This window comes from Pseudorasbora parva, chromosome 15 (assembly GCF_024679245.1).
Source record: "Pseudorasbora parva isolate DD20220531a chromosome 15, ASM2467924v1, whole genome shotgun sequence".
Lineage (NCBI taxonomy): Eukaryota > Metazoa > Chordata > Actinopteri > Cypriniformes > Gobionidae > Pseudorasbora > Pseudorasbora parva.
The window spans coordinates 9,062,132-9,075,810 of record NC_090186.1 but is presented as its reverse complement, the minus strand read 5'-3'; the positions used below and the strand labels follow the sequence as shown (position 1 = coordinate 9,075,810).

General features: G+C 40.1%; 1 protein-coding gene across 1 annotated transcript in view; it reads left to right on the top strand.

The window, feature by feature from the left end:
* rtn1b (reticulon 1b) overlaps positions 1-13,679 on the top strand; it is a 48,225-nt gene that overhangs the window by 15,582 nt on the left and 18,964 nt on the right. Inside the window, exons 2-3 of the mRNA XM_067417016.1 lie at positions 3,643-4,374; positions 5,520-6,320. Coding sequence (XP_067273117.1) covers positions 3,643-4,374; positions 5,520-6,320 — 1,533 coding nt within the window. The remainder of the gene's footprint in view (positions 1-3,642; positions 4,375-5,519; positions 6,321-13,679) is intronic.

Below are 13,679 nucleotides of genomic sequence, written 5' to 3'. Positions count from 1 at the left end.
ATGTTTAGCCTACTTTTTTTGCAACACTAGGCAGTGAAATGAGCAGTGACCAGAGTCCAAAGCTGTAAGTCTTAGATCTATTTATTACCTTGCGCTGTGGATCCTGCTAATTCCCCACTAAGTTCTTTAGGTGTAAACAGAGGAGTGATTAGCTTTCATGCATTAGTGTTAGCATCATAGCTAATCCCGACTCGTACCTAACAACTCGTCAGAACATGAGCTTTGCCTTGAGCTCCAGCACCCGTTCCAACAATACCAGTACTCCTAATAAACACACACACCCATTCATTCACGCTTTGAGCCAGGATGGCGAAAGGCAAATATATTAGCTTATTATTTGTTGTCTTGTATTTGTCCCTTGTCTTAGTAAAGACCCCATTAAAATGGCTTGAATGCAGATTTCTTTTTAAACTGTTTTCAACATTCATAATTATAATTGTTTTTTGAATGATTTCTGAAGGATCATGTGACACTGAATATTGGAGTAATGGTGCTGAAAATTCAGCTTTGACATCACAAGAATAAATCTGATATTTTAAAAACAGAAAACAGTTCAATTGTAATATTATTTCTCTATAATACTGTTTTTACTGTATCTTTGATCATATAAACGCAGCTTTTGCGAGCATTGGATATGAAAAAATAAACATGAAATAATGTTACTGACCTTTACTTTTGCTGGTAGTGTATTATATAGATGGAGTTAATGCAAACAGACGTTGAAAAATGCCACAAAAATTCAATTTTGATTTCATGGAGTGTTTAAAAGGATTATATCCTCTCTCATTAGAGGACCAGACTGGAAAACACTGTAGTAAATGTCTAGAACAAAGACACACTTGAATGCTTGAGTTATTATATACAAGCTAGAGAACTGCCAGTGTAATGGGGTTTGGTAGGAGCAACACATTTTATATGCCTGTTTTCAATCCAAGCATTTGTGCAGGTGAAACAAATTTTAGTAACTGGGACTCTAATGAAAGGTCAGCACTTAAGGCCACCATGTGTTCTTACTATCGGCATGTTTTTGAGAGGATGAGTCATGGCTTGCACACTATTAAATTTTGAGGGTGAGAGATGTGGGCTGAAGGACTGTGTGTGTGTGTGTGTGTGTGTGTGTGTGTGTGTGTGTGTGTGTGTGTGTGTGTGTGTGTGTGTGTGTGTGTGTGTGTGTGTGTGTGTGTGTGTGTGTGTGTGTGTGTGTGTGTGTGTGTGTGTGTGTGTGTGTGTGTGTGTGTGTGTGTGTGTGTGTGCCCTTTTTTATATTACATTGTGGGGACCAAATGTCCCCATAAGGATAGTAAAACCTGAGATCACCTATATTGTGGGAACCAGCCAGTGGTCCCCACTTTTCAAAAGGCTTATAAATCATACAGTATGAGTTTTTTTGAGAAAGACAAAATGCAGAATGTTTCTTGTGATCTAGGTTTAAGGGCAGTGTAGGGGGATAGAATGTACAGTTTTTACAGTATAAAAACCATTACGTCTATTGAGAGTCCCCACAAAGATAGTGAACCAGACGTGTGTGTGTGTGTGTGCGTACGTGTGTGTGTGCATGTGTGTGAACACTGATCGGCCCTCACGTACAGAAACAGTTCTATGACAGTTGCTGAGATGATCCTGTCGTTATATAGTTTACAGTTTGTTTTAAGGTCATCAGTTCAGTTGGTGTGTTGCTTGGCAATGTGATACAGAAGGGTGTGAGCTGATGTGGTTTTTGTTTTTGAAAAATCAGTGACTCTTCTCTCTTTGCACTTTTTTCATAGATCTTCACACTTCTTAGCTACTGATGGTTAAAAATAGAGTCCCAATGGAGTCATTTTGCCCAGTGAATGTAGGGCAGTGCAGAGACAGAGGCACAGGATCTCTGATGGAGTGGGGTCATGTTAGCGATTTACACAAGTCATGGAATTATCCTATTAGCCTATAGATGGAAAAAAATTATTTACTTGTATTGCTATTTAAGTGTGATGCTGTTATAATGTGTATTTTCATCACAGGCAGATTTTGTGGTTTTGTTATTAGGGAAACTAAACTTGGTGAAATGAAAAGGTCATTTTCAAAACCAACAACTGAAATGAGACTGAAATAAAAAAATAAAACTAAATTAAATAAAATAAAATACAATAAAAACAAGTGAAATGTTATCCATTTTAATAATTCAGATGCTTGCTCATCAATCTATCTTCTCACCTCTCTCCTCCTCTCCATCTGTTCATTCATCCATTCACTTATAGCATGAACAAAAATTCAGTGATAGTGCTGCTAATGCACACAATATGAAAGACAGATAACTCAAGGTATAATATGACATTATTTTTAACCATAGTTCACACAAAAATGAAACATTTTTCATCAACCTTTGAGTTAACCTTCAAAGTGATATATTGAGGTTTTGCCAATTCATAGGCACGATAACCGATTGCTGGAACAGCAAAAAATCTTGGTTAGTAATAATATCATGAATAATCTTATACATAATATAAAATATGTTAAATAACAGATAAAACATTACAGATATATTTTATCTTAAATATCTGGAACGTTCAGCACTTTCAGTAGCAAACGTTTTAGTTTTTGTCTTGGATCATTGCTTACCCTTGTGTCTGCACATTATAGGAAGAGTGATATACTGTGTTTTTTTAACAATGAAAAAATTACACAGATCACCTTTAGAGGAAAGTAACATATTGATGATCTTCTTGGTTTCTTTCAATCACTGAATATTCCTTCTTATTTTGTAGACTGATTTTCTGTTCCCTGGTTGAAATCTTACAGTGTGCGTGTCCCCATAATGATACATTTTTGGTCCACATGAGAAACATTTTTTTTTTTTTTAAAGGTTTCTGTGCTTGATAGGTTTAGGGTAAAGGAGACATTATATATATATATATATATATATATATATATATATATATATATATATATATATATATATATATATATATATATAGTGTGTGCGTGTGTGCATGCTGCGTGTGTGTGTGTGTGTGTGTGTGTGTGTGTGTGTGTGTGTGTGTGTGTGTGTGTGTGTGTGTGTGTGTGTGTGTGTGTGTGTGTGTGTGTGTGTGTGTGTGTGTGTGTGCACACGCGTGTGTGCTTATTTTGTCCTTATGTGATATCTCTACAGTCGACCTTCAGATAAACATTAAACTGGAAAACTGTCATCTGCCACAAATAGCCACAATAATAGAGAGAAGGACAGAAAGAAAGGGAAAGGCAATGTGATGAGAAGGACTTAGAGACAAGGACAGTTGGTGTGAAAGGGGGTTTTGATGGTGCCGTCACTGCCATACCCCACTAAAGCCTTCTGGAAAACATCAAAATGATTACTTGATACACTTTCATTCATTCTCTTTGTAACATTTGAATTTCACAAACAACACAGTGAACACAATTCACAAGTCAAATTTACCCCAAGGTCACTTGATGTAAGAAGCCTTGTGATGCACATTATTGTGATTCTGCATTTATTTATCAATATAATAATACAATTACAAACAACATAACAGTACAACGAAGTATAATAGATACAGATTTAAGCAAATAAAAATAAGCCTAATCATTTTTTAAACATGGTTTGCCCTAATTTTAAAATAAGTTATTTAAAATGCTTGCTTGTGGTCTTCTTCTCTCATGCAGATAAATCGTATTCAAACTTCCAGATTAAATCCACTGATGACGGGGATGAATTGTACACCTTTCTCTTGTCCAATCAAAGCTATGTCTCACATGAAGACACCTCCTACTTTACTGGCAGCCGGGGCAGATCTGGAGACAAACAAACATCCCACACTGATGACTTAATTCCTGGATCCCATTCCCTCATGCAAACCTCAGGCTCCGGCATTGAGATAAAATCCAATGCAGACCCGGCTGATAGCTCTCACAAGATACATGACTCTGAGAAAGCTTTTGACTCTTCTTACAACTACATGGACATCAGCCGTAAAGAGGACTCCTGTAGCTCACAGCGCCCCCTGGAGGACTGGAGGATGAGTGGCCTCTCAGAGCCCACCCAGTACACTAAACTGGAGAAGAGCCCTTCACCGGTAGAAGTGGATGTGGAGGACATTGGTTCTGCAGAAGTTCTGGACTCTCAGACCTTCCCTTATGTGGAGGAACCATCTGATGATGAACTGTCTGATTATCAGCCCTATCGTTCTTCAGGTACTGGCAGCAGTGCCAGTCCAGTAAAGATCACTCTGACAGAAATGCCACCTACATCTGTATCGCCCACCACAGTCCAGTACAGCCCCACATTTCCAGAGTCAGAGAAGGAGAGTATCCTGAGTCTGGGGCTGGAGGGAGTGCCCACCGTCACCCTCTCAGAGCCCGAGGATGAAAGCCCTGAGTCATCTTCACCCCCTACAGGTAAGCATCATCATCCCACATAAGCACTTCACTGCAATGTATTCAATACACAATATTTAATTTCTCTGCTAGCTGACCTTGTAATCCAGTGTAGGTGTATTTTTCAATGTGGGAACTTCCATACATTTAAATGTATTAATTTAGTTTTGCTTTTATCTATAGTGGTAGACAAATGAACAACTGTATAACATAAAATCCAACTGATCCTTGAGAAAAATTAGCAAAAACAATTCCAAAACTTCTGAAGTATCAGTGAGGCCCAATGATTTAAAAAAATCACAGTACACTAGTGTTCAAAAGTTTGGGGTTTGTAAACAAATTTTATGCTCACCAAGGCTTCATTTATTTACATGACTTGCCCATAGCGGCACTGCCCCACTGTTGCTTTGCATTTTTATAGAAATAAAAACCATTTTGTTCAGTGTGACAATGAACAATTTAGTTGGACAATTAAAAACTGAAAGTTTCTGATCTACTCCATAAAGAACAAGTCGCAGCATAGTGCCGAAGGAGTCAGAGTATGCATGACCAAGAGTTCGAAAGTGAAATTGAAAAGCAAGCACACATTCAATTTGTTTTCTAGGATTAGGTATCACAATCCCCAACGATTCAGCATAGCACTGAGCTTGAACGATTCAGCACAACCATAGTCAATGTTGAAGAAGCCTCCTTAGGGGGATCTTAGCACAAAGAAGACAGATCGTCAATTGTGTACTGTCACCTCATTGGATGTATTGCTTTTTTCAAAAGCGATTTCAAAACCCTGCATATTGATAGTAGCTACTAGATCTGCGCAAATATACAATATATCCATCCCCTTTCCCAGTGTTATTGCTAATATCGGTGTTGTTGTAAGTTTTATTTACCGGTGTGAAAATTTCCTCACCGTGACATCTCTATAGTCAGGCTTGAGTGGCAGTGAACAGAGTTTAAAGTACTTATAGTTGAAGAAACACTCAAATATAGTATGCAAATATATAGCAGTGTTTCATTGGCTTTACTTGCTGTATGTTACACCTTTTTAACAATGTATCACACATATGCCTAAACTGTTGGGTGCCTTGGCAGAGCAGATGGCCACAAGACACATCTTACTTTTTTTAAAACACTCCCTCTCCTTTCTCTCTCCCTCTCTTACTTTATAGAAAAGTCTGACTCTCCATCGGATCCAAACATCATGACTGGTGAAAGTAAAATAATGAGCTCCTTCCAAGACAAGTCTCAAACGTCACCCACTTCACCCTCTCAACCTGCTTCCAAGCAAGACAGTTCCCCAATGGAACTGAAGACTTCTCCCCCAAAACCCACCTTGCCCCTGTCCCCCCAGGATGTCGAGGGTAGCAGCGCAGAATCTGGCGACTCTGAGATTGAGCTGGTGTCTGAAGAGTCTAGTCAGCGAGCTCCCAGCTCTGGCTACATGAGCTTCAGTAAGAGTCCCAGCATCTCTCAGTCGACCACCGTACCTTCTTCAGTGCCTGTCCCGTCTTCTTCTCCTGCGTTCGCCCCGAGCCCTACTATGCAGTACAGCATCTTAAGGGAGGAGCGTGAAGCAGAGCTGGACAGTGAACTGGCTCTGGAGTCCTGCGGAGAGGAAAGTCCCAAAAGATTGACCCACGACTCAACAAAGGGCTTCAAGGAGACCCCACAGCTGGTCAAAAAACCCACAACCCTGAGTTCTGCAACTAAAGAACCCATTGTGATTCCCACTACACCTCCTCCGACTGCTCCGGCGCCAACCGGTGCTCCTAAAGAGAAGACATCCATCATGGATGAGAAGCCTAAACCCAGCAGCATAACCCCTAGCCCGAGCCTGCCAGAGCTGAAGGTGGAGCATCCTGCTGGGGAGGTGCACCAGAAAGAAAGAAGGCGTTCCAGTCAAGGCCGTAGGGGCTCTGAGAGAACAACTGTACCACCTTCTGTCTTCCAGAGTCTATCCAGGGAGAAAGGTAAACACATGTTCCCCAAACACTAATGGTCACCTTAAGACACAAGGGGGCAAGGTGGGTTCTGAAGGTCACTATATTGCATTCAATATATATATATAATAAAACATATATATACTTCAGTTAGATATAAGACACTACAATTAAATGAATGCTTCAGCGATCTCACAGCGCTCGACAGCGCTCATTTTGATCATTGTCAAAATGATGCCCAATCAGATCAAAGAAGGTGGGGCTTAATGTTCACCAAAGACCAATGCATAAGATGTAAGTTGCTAAACCTTTAATATTTGACAAGTGTTTTATGTAATATACAGTGATGCAAACTACTCAACTTTTATTTTATGAAATTTCACCATTTTGAAATAAAAATGCTTTCGTTTACATGATCCTTGTCATTCATAACGCAATGTGATGAGACAAGAAACATTAAAGGTGCACTATGTAGTATTTTTGCAGTAAAATATCCAAAAATAACCAGGCCACTGTTATATATTTTGTTAATTTGAGTTCTTACAATATCCCAAAAGAAAATTGCTATTTTAACCAAGGACCGGGACGTGTCAGCATAGCGTTTGAGGGAGTCGCCTGTCAATTGCGTCATATCTGCGTTATCCTCAATTTTATTTGGCAGAAGCGCTTTTCTCTTAGCAGTGTGAACATGTCACAGCAGTGCAGAGCGAACGCACAGAATAACGTCATAACATAATTTTAAACACACTTAAATGTATCTAATATGATAAACAGAGCTGCTTTACCTTATAATCATGACCGGAAAAGTGGAAATAGTGCAGGCGTCCGGTGACTGTGTCCTGTCCTGTCATAATAAAGGCCCTGGTGCTCGCGAGCCGTATGTTTGTGTAACAATCGCTCCAGCAGCCGTGCTTAGCTCCACAACACTCGGTCCTGCTCTGCTTCATACTACAGTAACGTTAATAACCACATCCATGAACATGATTTCTGCCCGAGTCCTATTTTCCCCCGGCTGTGAGGTGAAGAACACATGTCCCAAGATACTGCCCTCAAACTTGGAGTCATCAAACTACGCATTTGTTTTGAATAGGCGCCCTCTAGTGGACGGAAAGTTGCATAGTGCACTTTTAAGCGTTTTCGGCAGATTAGACACAAGAGTGGATGTTTGCTAGCCTAGAATTCTAGCCGCACCCTAGCAGCAGCAAATCTAATCTGCCCGTGAGTGTCGTCTAGTAACTCTCAATACCCTTCTGAGCTGTAATCGCCTAACTCTTGCCGGGCCAATCACATCGTGTATAGAGTCGGTGGTCGGGGCCATAATGACGGCAGCCGAGTTGCGTTTGCGTGCTTCTAGTAAACACAGAAATTGGCGAACGGCGGTCTTTCGAATCAGCTTTGACCGCGACTCTGGAAGACTTGAGTTAAGCTTTTCTCTGAGAAAAGAACAAAGAACGGCACTGAAGTCATTCTTAAAAAGGGAAGATGTTTTGCCGACCGGATACGGCGAATGTTTAATCTATCAACAAGCTCTGTTTCACCTTCGTTGCTCTGGTTGGTTGTAGCGCTATCCTATCGCGTGCAGAGGGAGTTTGAAAGACAACCGTTTATCCCGCCCCTCGGATTGAGCCGTCAATGGTGAGTTTCCAGACCAAACATCTTAATGTGGGTCTGGCTTGTCAGTCTAGATGTTTGCATATTTTGAAACAAAATATTATTTGCAAATAGATTAAATGGACCACTTCAAGTAGGCTACAATTTGACCTAGAACATTTTGTTCCCCCCAATGTTCAAGACACAGTTACGACCTTGATTACCAGTGTTGTCACATTTCGATTAACGGGTAGGAAAAATTCCTCACCGTCCCATCCCACTGTACGGTCACATATATTGATGTTCAGCAAGTTTTCATGTCATTACATTTGGAATCACATGATTTGCTGCATTGACCAACACTTTTTTTTTACAGTAACTTCTCTGTGATCTGTGCTCCATACATCACTACACTATTGACAATAGACAATGGACCTTTTTGTCTGCAAAATGTTCGAATGTGACTGCACCTTATTAGCACTTATATGACATTTTAAAACAATACAGTTAGTACAGAAAGTAAGAAATCTTTTAAAATGCATGTCGACAAGAATTTGAGTGTTTAAATGGCCGCTTTAAATATAAAACTGCACAAATTACTTTTTAAATTTGCATAATAAAAAATAATAAAAATTTGTAATGTATTCCTCTATGACTGTTTTTTTTCCTGTGTAGCACAAAATACATTTTGAGGAATTTTTGTTATCTTAGGATTCATCACCACATTTCACCCCACTAGCAACCCCTCGGTATGGACCAAAAATACAATTTCTCAAAACATCTTCCACTAAAGAAAGAAAGATATACATGTTTGGAATGACATGAGTAAAGGATGGCTGAAAATATGTTTTTGGGTGACTATCACTTTAAAGCCAGAATTCTGTGATACAATAAATTTAAAATAATAAAAAAACTTATTGGCCTCACCCTGTAAGAAGGAAATTCCCTTTGGCTTTAACAGCAGGAAAAAACCCATTTAAAAGACTCAGTCTCTTCTCCCTTGGGAATCTGTCAATCTGGGCATGCACAGGCCAGCTGACAATTTACAGCTAATATTTTCCTAACCTCATATAAATTAACTTTGGTATTTAACTTGCAGTTTCTCTCAGATATCAGTAGGTTTACATGCACTTTTAATTTTAAAACAATTTAAGATTAAAACAACAGTTTGTGTATTTAAAATTTCATATAATTGCTTTATTCCAATATAATTACTAAACAAAACAAATGTTTTTTTTCTTCATAATTTATAAATTATTAGTGTTAGTTTTGTCTTAAAATAATTAGTGGATGAATTATCCACTAACGTCTTTTGTTTTTGTCTGTTGAAGTCGTTACGTCATTAATGCTTTGAGCGGGACTGTTGTTTGAAGAGTTCAGAACAAAGCCTCCCCCTATGGTTCAGGTCTGTTTCTGTCTGCTATGTTTGTGACCAGTGCTGCCGTCTTGTGATGACATAGCCACACTGCAGTGGGAGGAGAAGGCATTGCACAGATCCTATAGTGAGATAAAAAGACTATGAAATGTGTTTCATCTGTTCAGACTTTTTTATTCTTTTTGATGGACAGTGTTAAATATGTTTTGCGGTGGATGGCAGACAGCTCTAAATCCTTTCATGCAGTGCTAATCTAATTGGAAATTCAACATATGTTTTTTAAGTGAATTGTATGTTTTACTAAAAATCAATTCTTATCAATGTTTCATGTGTTACTTTCAGTCAATATATTCCTCTTTACAACACCCTTAATCAAGGAGAACTGTTTGTAAAAGCAGACCGATTTGACTGTTGTTGCCTACAGACCATTGTATGCTTGTGTCTATGGCGGTCTGAAAATTAAGTATGGTGCCACAGTCTGTCTGACCGCACCTCCTTTTCCCCCTCCTCTCTTGAGCTCAGTGTCTCACAGAAGCCTCTAGAAAGGAGATGGCTCTTGTAACCGCATGTACACATACTGAAGATGGATATCACTGCTATTTTCTTCCAGCAGAGGGCTCAGTTTACCATGTGCAGTCATTGTCTCGCTGTCAGCCCACAGACAGGAGAGGGGTTTTAATGCATTATAATTTTATGTGTAATGTTTGTATAAAATACAGATTTTGATCTCAATACACTATAATGCCAAAAGTATTGGGACACCCCTACAAATCATTGAATTCAGGGGTTCAAATCAAACATTTGTGAAAGACTTGGTCACTCTCAGGAGCTCAGTGAATTCAACCTTGGTACCGTGATAGGTTGCCACCTGTGCATTCGTGAAATTTCCTCACTACTAAATATTCCACGGTCAACTGTTATTATATCAAAGTCGAAGCAATCGGTAGCAACAGCAACTCATGGCAACTCAACTTGAAATGGTAGGTCACGTCACAGAGCAGGGTCAGCGCATGCTGAGGCGCACAGTGCCCAGAAGTCACCAACTTTCAGCAGAGTCAATAGATGCATATGTCCAAACTTTGTGTGGCCTTCATATTAGCTCAAGAACAGTATGTAGAGAGCTTCATGGAATGGGTTCCAAGCCTTACATCACCAAGTGCAATGCAAATCATCGGATACAGTATCATCAGATACACCGTCACTGGACTCTAGAGCTGTGGAGACATGTTCTCTGGAGTAAAAAATCACACTTCTCTGTCTGGCAATCCAATGCACGAGTGGACTTGCCTGACTGCATTGTGCCAAGGAAAAAGTTTGGTGAAGGGCGGGTTATGTGGGGTTGTTCCAGTGAAAGGAACTCTTAATGCTTCAGCATACCAAGACATTTTGGACAATTTCATGCTCCCAACTTTGTGGGAACGGTTTGGGGATTGCCCCTTCCTGTTCCAACATAACTGCGCAACAGTCCACAAAGCAAGGTCCATAAAGACATGGATGAGCGAGTTTGGTGTGAAGGAACTTGACTGGCCTGCACAGAAGCCTTCCTAGAAGAGTTGAAGCTGTTATAGCTGCAAAGGGTGGGCCAACTACATATTAAACCCTACGGATTAAGAATGGGATGTCATGAAGCTAAGCAGACCTGAGACTGGTCAGTACCTGGATGGGAGACGTCCTGGGAAAAACCAGGTTGCTGCTGGTAGAGGTGTTAGTGAGGTCAGCAGGGGGCGCTCACACTGTGGTCTGTGTGGTTCCTAACACCCTAGTACAGTGATGGGGACGCTATACCATAACAAGCACTGCCCTTCAGATGAGACGTTAAACCGAGGTCCTGACTCTCTGTGGTCATTCAAAGTCCCAGGATGTCCTTCAGAAAAAGAGTAGGGGTGTAACCCCGGCATCCTGGCCAAATTTGCCCATTGACCCCTGTCCATCATGTCCTAGTCTCCTCTCCAACATTAAGGTGTGTTCTGGCACAATATAGCTGCCGGGTGACCTGCAGGTGGATGCTGCACATTGGTAGTGGTTGACCCTTCCATGTAAAGCGCTTTGAGTACTCAGAAAAGCGCTATATTAATAATAACAAATTATTATTACTAGTTTATTATTATTAAACTTCATGTGCATGTAAAGAAAAGACAGGAGGAAGAGCTAGAGGTAGCAGAGCTTTAGATGCTGAGGTTCTCTTTGGGAGTGACGAGGATGGATAGGATCAGGAATGAGGACATCAGAGGGACAGCACATGTGAGATGTGTTGGAGACAAAGTTAGAGAAGCCAGGTTGAGATAGTTTAGACATGTTCAGAGGAGGGAGAGGGAATATATCGGTAAAAGGACGCTGAGGTCAGAGCTGCCAGGCAGGAGGTCAAGAGGAAGACCAAAGGGGAGGTTTATGGATGTAGTGAAGGAGGACATGAAGGTAGTCAGTCTGAGAGAAGAGGACAGGAATAGATGGAGGCAAATGATTCGCTGTGGGGACCCCTGAAGGGAACAGCCGAAAGAAAAAGAAGAAGATGTGCATGTAAAGGCAGGCATCCCAAATAATTTAAGATTTTTAAGTTTCTTGTGATCACCAAGACTGCAATTATTTGATCAAAAATAAAGTAAAACAGTAATCTTGTGAAAGATGATTACAATTTTATTTTAAAATGTAATTTATTCCTGTGATGGAAAAGCTGAATTTTTAGAAGTCATTACTTCTGTCTTCAGTGTCACATGATCCTTCTGTAATCTGTCTGTCCATTTGAAAACAGTACATCTTTCAGGATTCTTTGATGTGTTGCATTCATGGATGGTTTCCTTTACTGCTGCTGTCTCTTATGATTTTAACCAGGTTCTGCATTCATCAATATTTCCTCATGAAGTTATATCATTAACAGCAGTAGTAGTTATATCATTAACATTATGTAAAACACTGATTCCACTGGAGGGGTCAAGTTGCAATTCACTCTTTTAAGGCTTGCAAGGTCATTCCACATTATCACATTATTCCGATCATTAATCATTACATTTAAAATGGCAAAAATAAGCTGAGGAATATATGCTAATTTCCTTTGTTTAGACTTGCATTTGTTGCATAATAATACACAAAAGTTTAAATGCTAAACCTTTGAGTTAGACATATCAAAGATCATGCATAATTCACGATGATGTGCTGTTCCTTTTTATGTTAAATTAATTGTTATCTCTTACCATGCATGACATATGGGATCATGGTGGAGGTTCTCTGTGCACTGAAGTGTCTCATTACAGTCTGCCACCCCACCATGCCTAGAATCAGAGACCATGATTAATCGATTTATAAGACTTTATAGTCTGAGATTTTTAAAGAAAAATGGCTCATGGCTAATATTAAATGGTTTATCTTAATGTGAAAAATGAGGAGAGTATTTATGATTTTACCAGCCATTTGTCATGGTGGTGGTTGCAGCAAGAGAGTAGTTTAGAGTAGACCGGATCTAATTTCAGCCAAAACGTATTAATTCTTCAAACTAAATAAACATGCAGGAGAAAAACAGAAAGAAGGAGACTGTAAAATCAATACACTGAAGCAACACTAGATGCATGTACAGACAAAGCACAACTCAAACTGAGGACTATATACTGAGTAACTCAAGGGTGAACAAGGAACAGGTGATTCAAATCATTGCTATGACAATCAAATGAGGAGTGGGAATAGAGGACATGCTGAAAACAAGAAAATACAAACATAAACCTAACATTACAGGGATAACATCACTGAGGTGAAGCAGAGCATGGTGGAGTCCAGATTTGAGGCTTAAGGTAAAGCAGCAGGATTGAAACACCAGGACAGAGCTGGATAATTGAAAGCCCAAGACGGATATGAGATGCTAAGTGGAGCCAGTGAAGCAGGAGCTGGAGGGATGAAGGGAGGCAGCAGAGATGGGGCAGAAGAACTGGATGGCTTTGGCAGAGAAGGAGGGAGTCGGAGGCTTAGAACTTGCCGTCGAAGGAGACTTGATGCTAAGCGGGACCAGAGGGATCAGGGAATCGACGAGTACACATCAGGAGGAACATACTTTAGGGGTAGGATAATGGCTGGTTCTCTGTCCCATAATAGCGTCACAAACACCTGGTCAGACTTAGCCGTTTCGGGTTCCTGTTCCTGAAAAAACCCTGGCTCAGACTCGAGCTCCTGGACATACACAGGGGTCTTCATCACACACCTTGTTGGACTAGTCTGGCTTGGGCTCTGCGTCTAAAGGCTCTGGCTTTGAGTTCTTTGGCACTGGTTCGGTTCAGGGGCGGGAATGTTGGGGTTAAGGGTTAATGTTGGCTGGGTTCCAGGTCTCTTTTGCTTTTTAAATTTTATGGAACACTGTTCATTAAATAATCCTGAAATAATATTATAGAACAAATCCTGCTCAACCATTTTCAACATTGATAATAAGATGTTTCACTTGACCA